Consider the following 22,691-nt stretch of genomic DNA (forward strand, 5'->3'; position numbering starts at 1 on the left):
AGTGTATGACAGAGTCAAGCAGAATGCCTTATGGGATGTGTTAAAGATATATGGTATACAGGGAGAAATGTTGGATGGTGTAAAAGCCTTCTATAGGGGAGCAAAAGCATGTTGTAAGAGTGGATGGAGAGCCGAGAAAAAAAGTTCTGGAATACATGTAGGTGTGAGGCAGGACCGTGTGATGTCACCATAGATTTTTAATATATATACATGGAAGGAGTGATAAGAGAGATGAATGAAAAACTAGGGAAAAGGGGTGCAGAGATGGAGTGTGGCAGAGATATGGCAGCTACTGGCAAGCCTCTTTATGGATGATGCTGTGTTGTTTGCTGAGAGTGAAGAACTGCTGAATGTTGTAAGTGTTTTTATAAGGTGTGTAAACGTAGGCTTTTGAAGGTAAATGCAAGTAATGGTGTTTGAAAGGAAACAGAGTGAAAGTGTAGATTTTGTAAAACCATATAGAGTGAAAGAAGAAAGTGTACTAAATTGTGCTGTGGAAATGGGGGAAAAAGACTGGAAGAAGTGAGAGAATTCAAGTATCTAGGAGCTATCTTGGGTAAGTATGATTATATGGAAGGAGAGATAAGGGAGAGAGCAGCAAAGGGTAGTCTCTGGGTCCCTTAACAGAATAATGAAGGGTAGAGCTGTAAGTATGGAAGTGAAGAGAGGATTAAGGGACAGCGTAGTCCTCCCAACACTGTCCCAGCAGCCGAAACATGGATGTGGAATGAGTCACAGAGGTCAAGAATCCAGGCTGTGGAAATGAACTATTTGATAAGAGCATGTGATGCAACTAGATGGAATGAAGAAAGAAATGAAAGGGTGCATGAGAGATGTGGTATGGCATGGAATGCAAAGGGAGTGAATTGTGGAGTGGTAGAGTGGTTTGAGCATGTGGAAAGAATATAAGACTGAGACTTCACAAGGAGAGTGTATGACAGTATAATTAAATGGGTTAGTGTGAGTGGAAGACAACCTAATACATGGGCAAATAGGGTAAAGGAATACTGGAGGGAGAGAAATAGTGGAAGAATGCATGGAATGGTATTGGTGAGGGAGGCATGAAAGGACAGAGATAAGTGGAGGCCCTTTTGCCGTGGCCACCTCTTGATAGGAGTTCCCGAAGGGAATGGGCATCAGATATAGATAGATAAACCATTCCTTTTTCAGCGCATGATCACATAAGTTATTCAACATATGTAATACCTGCAACTGCCACATTACCCACTCTTGCATTCAAGTTACTCATCACTATTATTCCATCCTATGCATCAAAACTGATAACACACTCACACCCAGTTCCTCCCAAAATACTCTCCTCTCTTCCTTACTTGTCTCATTTCCTGGTAAACAAATAATCAGCCATCTCTCATAAGACTAATTTTTCCCCCACATCAGTCTGGGGTTAACTTCCTTCCACACATTCCAAGTGTCCTCCTTCAGCAACAATATATCCCTTCCCAAGCTCTCATCTTCATACCCATCTTTACCCCCATGACATTCCAAAACCATTCTGCTCAAAGACATAATTGTGTTGCAACATATTAATGCTGTAAGCCATAATTCTGTCTTGTTATCTTGCAGGTCATATTGAATTCCTCACCGATGAATGATTTCAAATCTTATCCACATTTGTCACAAGCAATGCAACTATACAATTGGGAAAAATATCATGCATCACACTTACCAAGAAATCCTCAAAGAAAGTGAGTCATCATGGTGGGAAGCCATATTGACGCATGGACAATTGCAGACATTTTTACAGTTAAATAAACTTTCTTTTGTATCATACTTACATTCTTTATGAGAATGTGATATTCTAAATAATCTTCTGTCTCTTTATAAAGGTAAATGCTAAAAACTTTCACATGTAAAAAATAAGTACTACACATATAGTTACATTAAATGACATATGGGATGTGTGGTATCCCACATGGTAAAGAACCATTACATGTATGTGTTTAAGTGAGTGCAGAATGGAATCACACCATCAGAAAACTCATAGTCGCCACATACATATCTTTACATAAATAAGGAGCGGCCTTACAGCCAGCAAGGTTTGACCTCCTATATTCAACATATTCCTACACCAACAATGAAGAAAGTATGCTACTGTTTTGTGTATGTTCTTTTACAATATATGACAGATATCATGTAATACAAAAAATTGAGGATTTTTTCTCTCACCGAGGAGCAAATTTCTAAAGGGTTGCACAATGAAAGGGTTAAAGTGATACCAAATATACACATTATCAGTCACTTAATACAGTGACTGGCCCTGTGAAAGAGTAATTTCCAGAGAAAGTTACATGCTGCATTAAACATACCATGTCACGTGGAAAACAAGGCTACTGAACACCATTGGGAGACAAAAACTAATAAGGAAAATTGTAGCCCCTACATTGTAAAGTTTTTAGAGAAACTAGATAACTAAAATTATCCTAATGTTCACCTCAAAGAGTCTAGGTGTCACAAAGTAGTCAAGATCAGATAACTCACTTTTCGAAGGTTAGAAAGTGCTGGGAAGCCCTTGAGAGAGGTGAGGCCCACATTAATGAGACTCAACACCTCCAGCTTCTCGAATTCCTCTGTCAAACCAACAATTGACGTGCTCTTGCAGTTGTCCAAGTTTAATTCTGAAATCTGGAAAGAATTTTCACATTATACAATGTTTCATTTAAAGTTTTATATCTCAATAAATTATTTCTGATTCAGAAGGGAAGTCCTTAGGGGAATTCCTGCATACATGGGTGAAATGCTACATTTCATGTCAAGTCTTGTAACAATTTTTGTGCTATTCAACATGTGCCTTAAGCAATGAACCTGAGTACAACTTGACCAATTCTCCAAACATTATCTTAGGGACTTGTAAAACTAATCTAACATTCATATAAAGAGGTTCCTTCCTTGAGAATGAGTAGCAGCAAATGACACTCAGCTTTACTTGCACTAAAGGTGCATAAAGTTATACATATATATTACACTTGTTAACCAGGGATATGCCAAACTAGTTTAAACCCAAATATTGACAACCAAGCCACATATCCCACTTACTGGTGTTAATCATGTTAAAAATGATCTGCTGTACACACACAAATACAGAAGGATCAGGATACAGCATGGCTTGAGACAACAAAACTGATACAGCACAAGTACCTAAATTCCTTCCTTCCTGTTACTATAATGTGAGCCACCTGATACAAAGCGAGTTCAAATCACTGCATGGTGCACCTAAGTGACAAAAGCCCATGCCACGATGCCCAAGCACTCAAGCTACAATGCCCTAATGTCAGTTCTCCATGAAAGTCCACATTGTAAAGATGTATCAAGTGCCACTTGTGTAACTACATTAGCACCCGTGTTCAGTCACTACTATAAACATCTAACAAGTACCCTTACTGCAAATGCACTCCCCAGAATAAAAGGGAAGACCTTTGACTATTAGGAAAAGGTGAAAATGCTGGACACACTTTAGCATGGTTCGAGCCAATCTGTTGTTTTCTTCAAACCAATCATCTTACACTCAGTGAGTGACATGGCAATGTTTTCTTTGTTAAATCAGATGCCATGAACAAATAAATGCCTTAAGGCCAGCTCATTAATTATATATCATACTTAATCATTATCCTTGGGGATTGGGGAGAAAGAATACGTCCCACGCATTACACACGTGTTGTAGAAGGCGACTAAAGGGGACGGGAGGGGGGGACGATGACGACCCTTACCTCCTTGTATTTTAACTTTCTAAAATGGGAAACACAGAAGTCATGCGGGGAGTACTGATCCTCCTTGAAGGCTCAGATTGGGGTGTCTAAATGTGTGTGGATGTAACCAAGATGAGAAAAAAGGAGAGACAGGTAGTATGTTTGAGGAAAGGAACCTGCATGTTTTGGCTCTGAGTGAAATGAAGCTCAAGGGTAAAGGGGAAGAGTGGTTTAGGAATGTCTTGGGAGCAAAGTCAGGGATTGGTGAGAGGACAAGAGCAAAGGAAGGAGTAGCACTACTCCTGAAACAGGAGTTGTGGGAGTTTGTGATAGAGTGTAAGAAAGTAAACTCTAGATTGATATGGGTAAAACTGAAAGTGGATGGAGAGAGATTGGTGATTATTGGTGCCTATGCACCTGGTCATGAGAAGAAAGATCATGAGAGGCAAGTGTTTTGGGAGTAGCTGAGTGAGTGTGTTAGCAGCTTTGATGCATGAGACCGGGTTATAGTGATGGGTGATTTGAATGCAAAGGTTAGTAATGTGACACCATTGGTGTACATGGGGTGTTCAGTGTTGTAAATGTTAATGGTGAAGAGCTTGTAGATTTGTGCTGAAAAAGGACTGGTGATTAGAAATACCTGGTTAAAAAAGAGAGATATAAGATATACACAAGTATGCGTATGTAAGGACAGATGGCCAGAGAGCATTACTGGATTAGGTATTAATAGATAGGCGTGTGAAAGAAAGACTTTTGGATGTTAAAGTACTGACAGGTGCAACTGGAGGGATGTCTCATCATTATCTTGCGGAGGTGAAGGTGAAGACGTAGAGGTTTTCAGAAAAGAAGAGAGAATTTTGGGGAGGAGAGAGTGCTGAGAGTAAGTGAGCTTGGAAAGGAGACTTGTGTGAGAAAGTACCAGGAGAGATTGAGTGCAGAATGTAAAAAGGTGAGAGCAAATGATGTAAGGGGAGTGGGGGAGGAACGGGATGTCTTTAGGGAAGCAGTGATGGCTTGCGCAAAAGATGCTTCCGGCATGAGAAAGGTGGGAGGTGGGCAGATTACAAAGGGTAGTGAGTGGTGGGATGAAGAAGTAAGATTGTTAGTGAAAGAGAAGAGAGAGGCATTTGGACAATTTTTGCAGGGAGGTAGTGCAAATGACTGGGAGATGTATAAAAGAAAGAGGCAAGAGGTGAAAAAGAGGGCAAATGAGAGTTGGGGGTGAGAGAGTATCATTAAATTTTAGGGAGAATAAAAAGATGCTTTGGAAGGAGGTAAATAAAGTGCGTAAGACAAGAGGACAAATGGGAACAACGGTGAAGGATGCTAATGGGTAGGTAATAACAAGTAGTGGTGAAGTGAGAGGGAGATGGAGTATTTTGAAGGTTTGATGATAGAGTGGCAGATATAAGGTGTTTTGGTCGAGGTGGTGTGCGAAGTGAGAGGGTCAGGGAGAATGATTTGGTAAACAGAGAAGAGGTAGTGAAAGCTATTTTGGAAGATGAAAGCTGGCAAGGTGGCAGGTTTGGATGTTATTGTAGGGGAATTTATTAAAAAAGGGGGTGACTGTGTTCTTGACTGGTTGGTGAGGATATTCAATTTATGTATGGTTCGTGATGAAGTGCCTGAGGATTGGCGGAATGCATGCATAGTGCCATTATACAAAGGCAAAGGGGATAAAGAGGAGTGTTCAAATTACAGAGGTATAAGTTTTTGAGTATTCCTGGGTAATTATAAGGGAGGGTATTGATTGAGAGGGTGAAGGCATGTACACAGCATCAGAATGGGGAAGAGCAGTGTGGTTTCAGAAGTGGTAGAGGATGTGTGGATCATGTGTTTGCTTTGAAGAATGTATGAGAAATATTTAGAAAAAGTTGGATTTGTATGTAGCATTTATGGATCTGCAGAAGGCATATGATAGAGTTGATAGAGATGCTCTGTGGAAGGTATTAAGAGTATATAGTGTGGGAAGTAAGTTGCTAGAAGCAGTGAAATGTTTTTATCAAGGATGTAAGGAATGTGTACGAGCAGGAAGAGAGGAAAGTGATTGTTTCCCAGTGAAGGGCCGCATGATGTCTCCATGGTTGTTAAATTTGTTTATGGATGGGGTGCTGTTAGGGAGGTGAATGCAAGTTATGGAAAGAGGGGCAAGTATGCAGTCTGTTGTGGATGAGAGGGCTTAGGAAGTGAGCCAGTTGTTGTACACTGATGATACAGCGCTGGTGGCTGATTCGGGTGAGAAACTGCAGAAGCTGGCGACTGAGTTTGGTAAAGTGTGTGAAAATCGAAAGCTGAGAGTAAATGTAAATAAGAGCAAGGCTATTAGGTACAGTAGGGTTGAGGTACAAGTCAATTGCGAGGTAAGTTTGAATCGAGAAAATCTGGAGGAAGTGAGTGTTTTAGATATCTGGGAGTGCATTTAGCAGTGGATGGAACCATGGAAGCGGAAGTGAGCCACAGGGTGGGGGAGGGGGCAAAGGCTCTGGGAGCGTTGAGGAATGTGTGGAAGGCAAGAACGTTATCTCAGAGAGCAAAAATGGGTATGTTTGAAGGAATAGAGATAACAACAACGTTATATGGTTGTGAGGCATGGGCTATAGATAGGGTTGTGCAAAGGAGGGTGGAGGTGTTGGAAATGAGATGTTTGAGGACAAGATGAGTGTGAGGTGGTTTGATTAAGTAAAGAAAGGGTAAGAAAGGTGTGGTAATAAAAAGAGTGTGGTTAAGAGAGCAGAAGAGGGTGTATTGAATTGGTTTGATCACATGGGGAGAATTAGTGAGGAAAGACTGACAGAGAATACATGTGTCAGAGGTGGAGGGAACAAGAAGTGGGAGACCAAATTGGAGGTGGAAAGATGGAGTGAAAAAGATTTTGAGCGATTGGGGCCTGAACATACAGGAGGGTGAAAGGCGTGCAAGGAATAGGTGATTTGGAACAATGTGGTATACCAGGGTCGATGTGCTGTCAATGGATTGAACGAGGGCATGTGAAGCGTCTGGGATAAACCAAGGAAAGTTTTGTGGGGCCTGGTTGTGGAATGGAGCTGTGGTTTCAGGGCATTATACATGACAGCTAGAGACTGAGTGTGAATGAATGTGGCCTTTGTTGTCTTTTCCTTGCACTACCTCATGTGCACCAGGGGAGGGGGTTGTCATTTCATGTGGCGAAGTGAAGACGGGAATGAATAAAGGCAGCAAGTATGAATTATGTACATGTGTATATATGCATATGTCTTTGTATGTATGTATGTATATATGTTGAAATGTATAGGTATGTATATGTGCGTGTGGACGTATGTATATACATGTGTATGTGGGTGGGTTGGGCCATTCTTTCATCTGTTCCCTTGCACCACCTCGCTAATGCAGGAGACAGCGACAAAGTATAATAAAAAAAAATTAATAAAATACATCAGAGAAGATACTACTACATAACCCATCTCTTGAAGTCTTGAACAACCACCATCCACAGAATTCCTTCTGCATCCAGCCTGGCTTGATCTCCCAAATTATAACTGTAAATTTTTGTTCCAACTGACCCACATGGCACAATTCTTCTAACTTCCTCCATCACCCCTATGACCAACTTACTTTTTGATATACCATAACCTTAGATTCAACCAACATGGGATACAAAATTCTTTACAAACTTTGTTCAATATCCTAGCAATTGGTGAAAAGAGGTTTTCACTCAATTTCAAATAAGTTTTGAGAAATTGCCCTATATTTCATATGAAGGTAGACTCATCAACCAAAGCAGTGATTCTATAATCTTGGATGCACCAGTTAATAAACCCAACTGTAGCGCGCCTAATTTTTCATGGGTTCTTTACTTTTACTAATTTCATCTAATTATACATTAACTCCTCTTTTGCTGAACTTCATAATCCTTACCTCATACACCTTAACTAATATTCCATAATAAAATAGGTTGATTAGAAAAGGTAGTGAGTGGTGGGATGAAGAAGTAAGATTATTAGTGAAAGAGAAGAGAGAGGCATTTGGACGATTTTTGCAGGGAAAAAATGCAAATGAGTGGGAAAGGTATAAAAGAAAGAGGCAGGAGGTCAAGAGAAAGGTGCAAGAGGTGAAAAAGAGGGCAAATGAGAGTTGGGGTGAAGGAGTATCATTAAATTTCAGGGAGAATAAAAAGATGTTTTGGAAGGAGGTAAATAAAGTGCGTAAGACAAGGGAGCAAATGGGAACTTCAGTGAAGGGGGCTAATGGGGAGGTGATAACAAGTAGTGGTGATGTGAGAAGGAGATGGAGTGAGTATTTTGAAGGTTTGTTGAATGTGTTTGATGATAGAGTGGCAGATATAGGGTGTTTTGGTCGAGGTGGTGTGCAAAGTGAGAGGGTTAGGGAAAATGATTTGGTAAATAGAGAAGAGGTAGTAAAAGCTTTACGGAAGATGAAAGCTGGCAAGGCAGCAGGTTTGGATGGTATTGCAGTGGAATTTATTAGAAAAGGGGGTGACTGTATTGTTGACTGGTTGGTAAGGTTATTTAATGTATGTATGATTCATGGTGAGGTGCCTGAGGATTGGCGGAATGCTTGCATAGTGCCATTGTACAAAGGCAAAGGGGACAAGAGTGAGTGCTCAAATTACAGAGGTATAAGTTTGTTGAGTATTCCTGGTAAATTATATGGGAGGGTATCGATTGAGAGGGTGAAGGCATGTACAGAGCATCAGATTGGGGAAGAGCACTGTGGTTTCAGAAGTGGTAGAGGAATGTGTGGATCAGGTGTTTGCTTTGAAGAATGTATGTGAGAAATACTTAGAAAAGCAAATGGATTTGTATGTAGCATTTATGGATCTGCAGAAGGCATATGACAGAGTTGATAGAGATGCTCTGTGGAAGGTTTTAAGAATATATGGTGTGGGAGGCAAGTTGTTAGAAGCAGTGAAAAGTTTTTATTGAGGATGTAAGGCATGTGTACGCGTAGGAAGAGAGGAAAGTGATTGGTTCTCAGTGAATGTAGGTTTGTGGCAGGGGTGTGTGATGTCTCCATGGTTGTTTAATTTGTTTATGGATGGGGTTGTTAGGGAGGTGAATGCAAGAGTTTTGGAAAGAGGGGCAAGCATGCAGTCTGTTGTGGATGAGAGAGCTTGGGAAGTGAGTCAGTTGTTGTTCGCTGATGATACAGCGCTGGTGGCTGATTCATGTAAGAAACTGCAGAAGCTGGTGACTGAGTTTGGTAAAGTGTGTGAAAGAAGAAAGTTTAGAGTAAATGTGAATAAGAGCAAGGTTATTAGGTACAGTAGGGTTGAAGGTCAAGTCAATTGGGAGGTAAGTTTGAATGGAGAAAAACTGGAGGAAGTAAAGTGTTTTAGATATCTGGGAGTGGATTTGGCAGCGGATGGAACCATGGAAGCGGAAGTGAATCATAGGATGGGGGAGGGGGCGAAAATTCTGGGAGCATTGAAGAATGTTTGGAAGTCGAGAACATTATCTCGGAAAGCAAAAATGGGTATGTTTGAAGGAATAGTGGTTCCAACAATGTTGTATGGTTGCGAGGCGTGGGCTATGGATAGAGTTGTGCGCAGGAGGGTGGATGTGCTGGAAATGAGATGTTTGAGGACAAAATGTGGTGTGAAGTGGTTTGATCGAATAAGTAATGTAAGGGTAAGAGATGTGTGGAAATAAAAAGAGTGTGGTTGAGAGAGCAGAAGAGGGGGTTTTGAAATGGTTTGGTCACATGGAGAGAATGAGTGAGGAAAGACTGACCAAGAGGATATATGTCTCAGAGGTGAAGGGAACGAGAAGTGGGAGACCAAATTTTAGGTGGAAAGATGGAGTGAAAAAGATTTTGAGTGATCGGGGCCTGAACATGCAGGAGGGTGAAAGGCGCGCAAGGAATAGAGTGAATTGGAACGATGTGGTATACCGGGGTTGACGTGCTGTAAATGGATTGACCCAGGGCATGTGAAGCGTCTGGGGTAAACCATGGAAAGTTGTGTGGGGCCTGGATGTGGAAAGGGAGCTGTGGTTTCGGTGCATTATTACATGACAGCTAGAGACTGAGTGTGAACGAATGGGGCCTTTGGTGTCTTTTCCTAGCGCTACCTCGCACACATAAGGGGGGAGGGGGTTGTCATTCCATGTGTGGCGAGGTGGCGAAGGGAACAAATAAAGGCAGACAGTATGAATTATGTACATGTGTATATATGTATATGTCTGTGTGTGTATATATATATGTGTACATTGAGATGTATAGGTATGTATATTTGCGTGTGTGGATGTGTATGTATATACATGTGTATGTGGGCGGGTTGGGCCATTCTTTCGTCTGTTTCCTTGCGCTACCTCGCTAACGTGGGAGACAGCGACAAAGCAAAATAAATAATAAATATAAAATAGGTTACAAATCATATACCACCACCGAGCCAACCCTGTTCTCTGTCCAACAGTCCAGCTCTTTTCCAATTTAGAATTCCCAACTAATGCCATGTGCCTCTATCTTCAGTCTTGTGTGGAACTCTTTCAATTTTTTTCATTAAGTCGAGGTAAATAACATCAATTTTCATCTTTGTCTACTGCTTCAAAACATTTGTGAAAAATCACCACGTTATACATGATCTCCCTTGATAAAACCATAATGTAAATTGTTCATCAACTACCACTTTAACAAATGAGCCCTAATTCTATTTGATATTTTTGCCTGAAGAAACTTCCCAACTTTTGACATCAAGCTAGATGGTTCACAGTATGAGGCTAAAGACTTTTCATCCTTTCCAAAAGGTGGTAGTAAATTAGCCATCTTCCATTTACTCATGACTCTAGATCTAAATCAGTTAAACCCTCTTTGTAGTTCTTTACGGGAAGGACATTTCATTAGGTTGTGGGGATTTATTAAGCTTCAATTTTGATATCCATTTGGTTTCAATTAAGATAAAAAAAAAATCTAATTTGCCAGCTGGTGGGATGAGTCATATAGTGTCTAGCCATCACCTACAAAACATACATATGTGCAAAAATACCTTAGAATATCCTGAAACTTTAATATAAGAATAAACCATATCATGCATACATAACACAATGTATTTGTTGCAAGCAAGAAGCATACATGTTGCGAGTCAATAACATACCCTTATTCTAAACCATTAATTTACTCGTCAAAACCATATGTCAAGGTACAGATGTAAGTTTACCTGGCTCATAGAAGACTTCACCGATTTTCTCTAACTTTGTCACAACATAGGTCTCCCTAAACTACAAGCACTACACAACAGATGTCATAATGAAATTACTCACACATCTTCAAAATCTAAAGAGACATTTGGAACAGAGGTACTCATATATGATCCATCAGTAGCAAGTAGGGTTTGTATTAACATAAAATAATTAAGTGCCACTTGGTGGGACATGCCAACAGCAGACTGTGTAATACTTACTGCTATCTTAGAAATATGCTGTTACTAGAAGTCCGTTGTTTCTCTAGAGGTGAATTACAGTCTCAATCAATTTTTTCTTGGTGGTTTTATATTTCTTTAATTCTTTCACTTGAAAAATCTCTTTTTTAACATTACATATAGCTGACAGCATCTTGTAAAGCAATAAAGGTATTCCAACAACTCTAAAACAATCCTCCCGAATTCTGTTGGTATTCAAAGTACATGAGCACCATCACAGTAAAAACTTATTCATGACACCTCCCTTTATCGATGGTAGCAATTCCAGTCTCTCCTCATATTGACAGGCTTATGACTAATTCAGATGCTCGTCTAAACCATTTCTTAACATTAAATGCCTTTCTTAGGGTAAAGATTCCTAGCCTGTGTGCAACACTCCTTGTGAAGTCCAGTACATGTGAGTTTTTGCACAATGTTAGAATAAAACAGTCCATGTGTGTGTGTATGTGGAAGTCCTACATCAAATGCTGAGTATTCACTGTTTTGGGAGCTGACTCGTCAGTAAGAGAAAGGATTTGAGGTCATTTTTTATTCATAAACCCAAATATTCTTGCCAATAATTAAGGGCACTTCGTTAAACATAAAAGATGCTATCATAACAATGCTTAAGATGTTTATCAGAGGGTCTTCAAAGTACTAGAAGACATTCAGAAGCTAGGTAGACTTAGGTCAACTAGGGTGTCATAAGGGTAAAGCCGTATGTATAAAGGTTGGATGTGACAATTTTCTTATCTTTATCAAATGAGGCCACATTTTCCCTCAGCTTCACCAGTTTAGATCCCGCTCTTCCCCAATACAACGCTTCTCGAACAAACTTATAAATACCGCAATTGTGTTGTTAGAGGAGGGATATGTTTCGTATGGATTCTCATACATTTGCCACAATTACAACTTGGCGGTGTTGGTGGTGGCAGGAGAGACTAGTGACGGTGGCAAGAGGTTGATATACTTACGTGGAAGCAGGAAAAGGGGGCCGCAGCCAGGTATTGAGCCACCCCGGCCGGCATCCCACCTTTACCACCTGCTTTTCCCTAGATGTTAGAGGGATGGTCCCACGTCAGGAGGTTCACTAAAACCCCACATGTCCAGGACATCTCCTGTCAGAAGCAGTGTACCAAGCAGCAGGGTTCAGGCCGTGTGTGTGACGCAGCTGGCTCCTCGCATTATTACACTGCCTCTCACTCGCTTCATCACCGGCAGCAACCTCCTCCGGCACCTCCTACCTACCTTAGCGGGACTTCTGCCCCTTCTCTCCAGTTCTATCCTCTTCTCCATGTCGAGTGTGCGTGTAGGGCGGCGTGGGACATAACCTGGCTGACCACCACAAGTGTTCGCGCGTCTCTCGCCTCGCGCCTCTCCCCCGCCACCACTCCTTTCCTCCCCGCCATCCACCAGTTCTCCCCCGCCACCCTGACCACCACCACACAAAGACTTACACACATTTCTACACAGAAAGGTCAAATTCATACTTATCTCGGGATATAACCTTAACTTAGAGGATCGTGATCAATTATACTTCATAAACACTAAAATGTTTCCTTAAGTCATGTGAAAGCAAATAACATATTGTTCGTGACTGCTTCACACAGTTGTAAATAAAAACTGGTATATTATGCTATTTGGTGATATTTTTAAATTTTTCGATAACAGAATATTTGATAAATCAACAAGTGATAATAATATAGTTTTCATAGCAGAAGTATTTACAGGATATATATTTTCCCTATTTCCCTAATTTGTAGATAAAATGAGCCTTGGTATCATGAGCCGGGCCTGCATAACGTGCGATAACCTTTACACATCAACATATGTCGCTTTATATGCCATCTATAACACTTCTCAATTGAAAATGAATACAATCTCCATTGAATAATACACATTCCCTACACAATATCGTATGATGACCTCTCGTAAAATCTTCCGTAAATCTAGACAGATCTTCAATAACTTTTTTTGCCTTGTAAGCGGCTGTGACCTCAATCATTTTGTATAATGACGTCTTCTTCCTTCAGTGCAATAAGAAAACATATGAATTAATTATTTTCCAGTTATTCATGAGTAGTAACATTAGACATAATAAAGTACATTTAAACTAAAAACTCGACAGATCGAAGGTTTGCTGGCCATCTCAGAAATTTCCCCCACTCCAGGGAAACTGGACCAAAACAGCATCGATCTCGGGGGCGGCGGCGCCATCTTCAAACCCACCAATCATCGTGCCGCCTCCCTCAACACCATATGACGTCATCACGCGAAATATTCGAAACGTTGTAAAGTAAAGGAAGAATTCATAATATTGACTAATTCACATTTTGTCTTTATTTCTAGGCTCATGAGCTCTATAACGTTATATAATACTCAAATACCTTATAAGAAAATTACTGATTAATTCAGCGTGTACATATTTAATGAGTCATGAGGAAGTGGGTTGAGAGGAGGTGGCCGGCCAACCGTGTATCTCAAACGTTGTCTTCACAACATACTGTCTGCCTTACTAAGGAACAACAATAACATCTATATGATATCTTACTCAATTATCTAAAGGAAAGTTTTCATTATGATGGCAAAACTAATAAACTGGTATCAAATCTATGATGAACCGTAAGAAAAAGTGTAAGATTCTTGAAGGAGTAGAAACTTTGTAAAGACAAAAGCAAGATATGAAACAGTGGCGCCACCAATGTAGAACTCACAACAACAAATGCTATACATCACATTTGCTAACATTAATTACTTGCTCTCCTTTGACGGCCAAAAAAAAAATCAGTTATTGATCACTCCCGACACAAGGTTTGCCGTTCATAATGAACAGATAACAAATATCCTAACGAATGAGCCACTTACGCTAGGTGGGGTTGTAGGTGTGTTAGTTAAGTGGTTAACAATGGTTGATGTGCACTCATCTCTTCAGTAAGTACAACAGCAAAGTGACTGATCACATCAAGATCTTCCTCACCAACCCTTCCGCTCCCTCAGTAGAAGGAGCAACACGACCCAACCCACCATCATGCTCCCTCCCTCACTAGAAGGAGCAACACGACCCAACCCACCATCATGCTCCCTCCCTCACTAGAAGGAGCAACATGACCCAACCCACCATCATGCTCCCTCCCTCAGTAGAAGGAGCAACACGACCCAACCCACCATCATGCTCCCTTCCTCAGTAGAAGGAGCAACACGACCCAACCCACCATCATGCTCCCTCCCTCACTAGAAGGAGCAACATGACCCAACCCACCATCATGCTCCCTCCCTCACTAGAAGGAGCAACATGACCCACCCACCATCATGCTCCCTCCCTCAGTAGAAGGAGCAACACGACCCAACCCACCATCATGCTCCCTCCCTCACTAGAAGGAGCAACATGACCCACCCACCATCACGCTGCCTCCCTCAGTAGAAAGAGCAACACGATCCAACCCACCATCATGCTGCTTCCTTCAGTAGAAGGAGCAACACGACCCAACCCACCATCATGCTCCCTCCCTCACTAGAAGGAGCAACACGACCCAACCCACCATCATGCTCCCTCCCTCAGTAGAAGGAGCAACACGATCCAACCCACCATCATGCTGCTTCCTTCAGTAGAAGGAGCAACACGACCCAACCCACCATCATGCTCCCTCCCTCACTAGAAGGAGCAACACGACCCAACCCACCATCATGCTCCCTCACCATCATGCTCCCTCCCTCACTAGAAGGAGCAACATGACCCAACCCACCATCATGCTCCCTCCCTCACTAGAAGGAGCAACATGACCCACCCACCATCATGCTGCCTCCCTCAGTAGAAGGAGCAACACGACCCAACCCACCATCATGCTCCCTCCCTCACTAGAAGGAGCAACATGACCCACCCACCATCACGCTGCCTCCCTCAGTAGAAAGAGCAACACGATCCAACCCACCATCATGCTGCTTCCTTCAGTAGAAGGAGCAACACGACCCAACCCACCATCATGCTCCCTCCCTCACTAGAAGGAGCAACATGACCCAACCCACCATCATGCTCCCTCCCTCACTAGAAGGAGCAACATGACCCACCCACCATCATGCTCCCTCCCTCAGCAGAAGGAGCAACACGACCCAAACCCACCATCATGCTCCCTCCCTCAGTAGAAGAAGCAACACGACCGAACCCACCATCATGCTCCCTCTCTCAGTAGAAGGAGCAACACGACCCAACCCACCATCATGCTGCATCCCTCAGTAGAAGAAGCAACACGACCGAACCCACCATCATGCTCCCTCTCTCAGTAGAAGGAGCAACACGACCCAACCCACCATCATGCTGCCTCCCTCAGTAGAAGGAGCAACATGACCCAACCCACCATCATGCTCCCTCCCTCACTAGAAGGAGCAACATGACCCACCCACCATCATGCTCCCTCCCTCACTAGAAGGAGCAACACGACCCAAACCCACCATCATGCTCCCTCCCTCAGTAGAAGAAGCAACACGACCGAACCCACCATCATGCTCCCTCCCTCAGTAGAAGGATCAACACGACCCAACCCACCATCATGCTGCCTCCCTCAGTAGAAGGATCAACACGACCCAACCCACCATCATGCTCCCTCCCTCAGTAGAAGGATCAACACGACCCAACCCACCATCATGCTCCCTCCCTCAGTAGAAGGATCAACACGACCCAACCCACCATCATGCTGCCTCCCTCGGCAGGAGCAACACGACCGAACCCACCATCATGCTCCCTCCCTCAGTAGAAGGATCAACACGACCCAACCCACCATCATGCTGCCTCCCTCAGTAGAAGGAGCAACATGACCCAACCCACCATCATGCTGCCTCCCTCAGTAGAAGGAGCAACATGACCCAACCCACCATCATGCTGCCTCTCTCAGTAGGAGCAACACGACCCAACCCACCATCATGCTCCCTCCCTCAGTAGAAGAAGCAACACGACCCAACCCACCATCATGCTCCCTCCCTCAGTAGAAGGAGCAACACGATCCAACCCACCATCATGCTGCTTCCCTCAGTAGAAGAAGCAACACGACCCAACCCACCATCATGCTCCCTCCCTCAGTAGAAGCAACACGACCGAACCCACCATCATGCTCCCTCCCTCAGTAGAAGGAGCAACATGACCCAACCCACCATCATGCTCCCTCCCTCAGTAGAAGGAGCAACATGACCCAACCCACCATCATGCTCCCTCCCTCAGTAGAAGGACCAACACGACCCAACCCACCATCATGCTGCCTCCCTCAGTAGAAGGAGCAACACGACCGAACCCACCATCATGCTCCCTCCCTCAGTAGAAGGAGCAACATGACCCAACCCACCATCATGCTCCCTCCCTCAGTAGAAGGAGCAACATGACCCAACCCACCATCAAGCTGCCTCCCTCAGTAGGAGTAACACGACCCAACCCACCATCATGCTACTTCCCTCAGTAGAAGAAGCAACACGGCCCAACCCACCATCATGCTCCCTCCCTCAGTAGAAGGAGCAACATGACCCAACCCACCATCATGCTGCCTCCCTCAGTTGAAGGAGCAACACGACCCAACCCACCATCATGATGCTCCCTCCCTCAGCAGGAGCAACACGACCCAACCCACCATCATGCTGCTTCCCTCAGTAGAAGAAGCAACACGACTCAACCCACCATCATGCTGCCTCCCTCAGTAGAAGGAGCAACACGACCCAACCCACCATCATGCTCCCTCCCTCAGTAGAAGGAGCAACACGACCCAACCCACCATCATGCTGCCTCCCTCAGTAGAAGGAGCAACACGACCCAACCCACCATCATGCTGCCTCCCTCAGTAGAAGGAGTAACACGACCCAACCCACCATCATGCTGCCTCCCTCAGTAGAAGGAGCAACACGACCCAACCCATCATCATGCTCCCTCCCTCAGTAGAAGGAGCAACATGACCCAACCCACCATCATGCTGCCTCCCTCAGTAGAAGGAGCAACACGACCCAACCCACCATCATGCTCCCTCCCTCAGTAGAAGGAGCAACACGACTCAACCCACCATCATGCTGCCTCCCTCAGTAGAAGGAGCAACACGACCCAACCCACCATCATGCTCCCTCCCTCAGTAGAAGGAGCAACATGACCCAACCCACCATCATGCTGCCTCCCCCAGTAGAAGGAGCAACACGACCCAACCCACCATCAAGCTGCGTCCCTCAGTAGAAGGAGCAACACGACCCAACCCACCATCATGCTGCTTCCCTCAGTAGAAGAAGCAACACGACCCAACCCACCATCATGCTCCCTCCCTCAGTAGAAGGAGCAACACAACCCAACCCACCATCATGCTGCCTCCCTCAGTAGAAGGAGCAACACGACCCAACCCATCATCATGATGCTCCCTCCCTCAGCAGGAGCAACACGAACCAACCCACCATCATGCTGCTTCCCTCAGTAGGAGAAGCAACACGACCCAACCCACCATCATGCTTCCTCCCTGAGTAGAAGGAGCAACACGACCCAACCCACCATCATGCTGCCTCCCTCAGTTGAAGGAGCAACACGACCCAACCCACCATCATGGTGCCTCCCTCAGTAGAAGGAGCAACACGAACCAACCCACCATCATGCTGCTTCCCTCAGTAGGAGAAGCAACACGACCCAACCCACCATCATGCTTCCTCCCTGAGTAGAAGGAGCAACACGACCCAACCCACCATCATGCTGCCTCCCTCAGTTGAAGGAGCAACACGACCCAACCCACCATCATGGTGCCTCCCTCAGTAGAAGGAGCAACACGACCCAACCCACCATCATGGTGCCTCCCTCAGTAGAAGGAGCAACACGACCCAACCCACCATCATGCTGCCTCCCTCAGTAGAAGGAGCAACACGACCCAACCCACAATCATGATGCTCCCTCCCTCAGCAGGAGGAACACGACCCAACCCACCATCATGGTGCCTCCCTCAGTAGAAGGAGCAACACGACCCAACCCACCATCATGCTGCCTCCCTCAGTTGAAGGAGCAACACGACCCAACCCACCATCATGGTGCCTCCCTCAGTAGAAGGAGCAACACGAACCAACCCACCATCATGCTGCTTCCCTCAGTAGGAGAAGCAACACGACCCAACCCACCATCATGCTTCCTCCCTGAGTAGAAGGAGCAACACGACCCAACCCACCATCATGCTGCCTCCCTCAGTTGAAGGAGCAACACGACCCAACCCACCATCATGGTGCCTCCCTCAGTAGAAGGAGCAACACGACCCAACCCACCATCATGGTGCCTCCCTCAGTAGAAGGAGCAACACGACCCAACCCACCATCATGCTGCCTCCCTCAGTAGAAGGAGCAACACGACCCAACCCACAATCATGATGCTCCCTCCCTCAGCAGGAGGAACACGACCCAACCCACCATCATGGTGCCTCCCTCAGTAGAAGGAGCAACACGACCCAACCCACCATCATGCTGCCTTCCTCAGTAGAAGGAGCAACATGACCCAACCCACCATCATGCTGCCTCCCTCAGTAGAAGGAGCAACACGACCCAACCCACCATCATGCTGCCTCCCTCAGTAGAAGGAGCAACACGACCCAACCCACCATAATGATGCTCCCTCCCTCAGCAGGAGGAACACGACCCAACCCACCATCATGGTGCCTCCCTCAGTAGAAGGAGCAACACGACCCAATCCACCATCATGCTCCCTCCTTCAGCAGGAGCAACACGACCCAACCCACCATCATGCTGCCTTCCTCAGTAGAAGGAGCAACACGACCCAACCCACCATCATGCTGCCTCCCTCAGTAGAAGGAGCAATACGACCCAACCCACCATCATGCTGCTTCCCTCAGTAGAAGAAGCAACACGACCCAACCCACCATCATGCTCCCTCCCTCAGTAGGAGCAACACGACCCAACCCACCATCATGCTGCCTCCCTCAGTAGAAGGAGCAACACGACCCAACCCACCATCATGCTCCCTCCCTCAGTAGAAGGAGCAACACGACCCAACCCACCATCATGCTGCCTCCCTCAGTAGAAGGAGCAACACGACCCAACCCACCATCATGCTGCTTCCCTCAGTAGAAGGAGCAACACAACCCAACCCACCATCATGCTCCCTCCCTCAGTAGAAGGAGCAACACGACACAACCCACCATCATGATGCGTCCCTCAGTAGAAGGAGCAACACAACCCAACCCACCATCATGGTGCCTCCCTCAGTAGAAGGAGCAACACGACCCAACCTACCATCATGCTCCCTCCCTCAGTGGAAGGAGCAACACGACCCAACCTACCATCATGCTACCTCCCTCAGTAAAAGGAGCAACACGACCCAACCCACCATCATGCTCCCTCCCTCAGTAGAAGGAGCAACATGACCCAACCCACCATTATGCTCCCTCCCTAAGGGAAGCAACTATACTTTGCAGTCTAACCTAACATGCTAAGGAATTCAAACACCAAACTAATAGTTTATGACAAGGTTGTCTGAAGTAATAGGCAAAATCAGAAACTCAGATTAATATGTGTGAAAGTAGAAAGATATGCAGTTATTTTAGTTAGAAAATCCTGTAAGGTTTTCCCATAATGGAGAATATGAAATCATTGGTAAATCTAAGTTTAAGTGTTCATCAAATTTATTCTTAATTGTAACCACCTACGTCACCTCATTCAATTACTCGGTAATATATTCCACATATTAACAATCCTGTTGATGGAAAAGTATTCCCTCTCACTCGAGATGGTACATTTGCCTATGTGTTTGTCTCCATTACCATGATTGGAGTTGGACCATTCTAGGTAGCATTATGTAGCTTGATATCGTAACCTATAATATTCTTAAGTATCAGTATTACATGACCTCTTACCTTTCTATCTCCTAAGCTAAATGATTCTTGTCATTTAGTCAGTCCTCAGTGTGGGAATCAATGTGGCTGGCCTGTGTAACTCTCTTCATAGTAGGTATGTCTGTCTTCCACTCACATTACCCAAACTGAACACAATATTCAGGCAGGGATTCCTTGAATCAAATTTGACATCATAGTCTATGAATCCAAGACTATTTTCTTTGGCCATGTTACTGCTTGTGTGTACTGTTTACTTGTAATAATCTTTGCTGACCAAAGGCCAAGTAAGCAGTACACAAGCAGAACAAATCCAATAATCTTACATACAGAAGCAATGTGTCAAATTTCTCTAAGAAAATTCTATTATATATACATATATATATATATATATATATATATATATATATTTTTTTTTTTTTACTTTGTCGCTGTCTCCCGCGTTTGCATGGTAGCGCAAGGAAACAGACGAAAGAAATGGCCCAACCCCCCCCATACACATGTATATACATACGTCCACACACGCAAATATACATACCTACACAGCTTTCCATGGTTTACCCCAGACGCTTCACATGCCCTGATTCAATCCACTGACAGCATGTCAACCCCGGTATACCACATCGCTCCAATTCACTCTATTCCTTGCCCTCCTTTCACCCTCCTGCATGTTCAGGCCCCAATCACACAAAATCTTTTTCACTCCATCTTTCCACCTCCAATTTGGTCTCCCTCTTCTCCTGGCTCCCTCCACCTCCAACACATATATCCTCTTTGTCAATCTTTCCTCACTCATCCTCTCCATGTGCCCAAACCACTTCAAAACACCCTCTTCTGCTCTCTCAACCACGATCTTTTTATTTCCACACATCTCTCTTACCCTTACGTTACTCACTCGATCAAACCACCTCACACCACACATTGTCCTCAAACATCTCATTTCCAGCACATCCATCCTCCTGCGCACAACTCTATCCATAGCCCATGCCTCGCAACCATACAACATTGTTGGAACCACTATTCCTTCAAACATACCCATTTTTGCTTTCCGAGATAATGTTCTCGACTTCCACACATTCTTCAAGGCCCCAAGAATTTTCGCCCCTCCCCCACCCTATGATCCACTTCCGTTTCCATGGTTCCATCCGCTGCCAGATCCACTCCCAGATATCTAAAACACTTCACTTCCTCCAGTTTTTCTCCATTCAAACTCACCTCCCAATTGACTTGACCCTCAACCCTACTGTACCTAATAACCTTGCTCTTATTCACATTTACTCTTAACTTTCTTCTTCCACACACTTTACCAAACTCAGTCACCAGCTTCTGCAGTTTCTCACATGAATCAGCCACCAGCGCTGTATCATCAGCGAACAACAACTGACTCACTTCCCAAGCTCTCTCATCCCCAACAGACTTCATACTTGCCCCTCTTTCCAAAACTCTTGCATTTACCTCCCTAACAACCCCATCCATAAACAAATTAAACAACCATGGAGACATCACACACCCCTGCCGCAAACCTACATTCACTGAGAACCAATCACTTTCCTCTCTTCCTACACGTACACATGCCTTACATCCTCGATAAAACCTTTTCACTGCTTCTAACAACTTGCCTCCCACACCATATATTCTTAATACCTTCCACAGAGCATCTCTATCAACTCTATCATATGCCTTCTCCAGATCCATAAATGCTACATACAAATCCATTTGCTTTTCTAAATATTTCTCACATACATATATATACATATATATATATATATATATATATATATATATATATATATATATATATATATATATTGCAGTGGAATTTATTAAGAAAGGGGGTGACTGTATTGTTGACTGGTTGGTAAGGTTATTTAATGTATGTATGACTCATGGTGAGGTGCCTGAGGATTGGCGGAATGCGTGCATAGTGCCATTGTACAAAGGCAAAGGGGATAAGAGTGAGTGCTCAAATTACAGAGGTATAAGTTTGTTGAGTATTCCTGGTAAATTATATGGGAGGGTATTGATTGAGAGAGTGAAGGCATGTACAGAGCATCAGATTGGGGAAGAGCAGTGCGGTTTCAGAAGTGGTAGAGGATGTGTGGATCAGGTGTTTGCTTTGAAGAATGTATGTGAGAAATACTTAGAAAAGCAAATGGATTTGTATGTAGCATTTATGGATCTGGAGAAGGCATATGATAGAGTTGATAGAGATGCTCTGTGGAAGGTATTAAGAATATATGGTGTGGGAGGCAAGTTGTTAGAAGCAGTGAAAAGTTTTTATCGAGGATGTAAGGCATGTGTACGTGTAGGAAGAGAGGAAAGTGATTGGTTCTCAGTGAATGTAGGTTTGCGGCAGGGGTGTGTGATGTCTCCATGGTTGTTTAATTTGTTTATGGATGGGGTTGTAAGGGAGGTAAATGCAAGAGTCCTGGAAAGAGGGGCAAGTATGAAGTCTGTTGAGGATGAGAGCGCTTGGGAAGTGAGTCAGTTGTTGTTCGCTGATGATACAGCGCTGGTGGCTGATTCATGTGAGAAACTGCAGAAGCTGGTGACTGAGTTTGGTAAAGTGTGTGGAAGAAGAAAGTTGAGAGTAAATGTGAATAAGAGCAAGGTTATTAGGTACAGTAGGGGTGAGGGTCAAGTCAATTGGGAGGTGAGTTTGAATGGAGAAAAACTGGAGGAAGTGAAGTGTTTTAGATATCTGGGAGTGGATCTGTCAGCGGATGGAACCATGGAAGCGGAAGTGGATCACAGGGTGGGGGA

General features: G+C 44.2%; 1 protein-coding gene across 2 annotated transcripts in view; it reads right to left on the reverse strand.

Moving 5' to 3' along the window:
* Positions 1-12,504, reverse strand: part of Mapmodulin (acidic leucine-rich nuclear phosphoprotein 32 mapmodulin) — a 72,093-nt gene extending 59,589 nt beyond the window's left edge. The window contains exons 1-2 of one of the 2 annotated variants that reach the window (XM_071691047.1): positions 12,346-12,504; positions 2,500-2,643 (exon numbers count right to left, since the gene is read on the reverse strand). In XM_071691047.1, the coding sequence (XP_071547148.1) occupies positions 2,500-2,643; positions 12,346-12,393 (192 nt within the window). In that variant the 5' untranslated portion in view covers positions 12,394-12,504. Of the gene's footprint in view, positions 1-2,499; positions 2,644-12,071; positions 12,259-12,345 lie in introns of those variants that run through there. The other variant, XM_071691046.1, reaches the window with a different exon arrangement.
* Positions 12,505-22,691: the final 10,187 nt, after the last annotated feature.

Source organism: Panulirus ornatus, chromosome 50 (assembly GCF_036320965.1).
Source record: "Panulirus ornatus isolate Po-2019 chromosome 50, ASM3632096v1, whole genome shotgun sequence".
Classification (NCBI taxonomy): domain Eukaryota; kingdom Metazoa; phylum Arthropoda; class Malacostraca; order Decapoda; family Palinuridae; genus Panulirus; species Panulirus ornatus.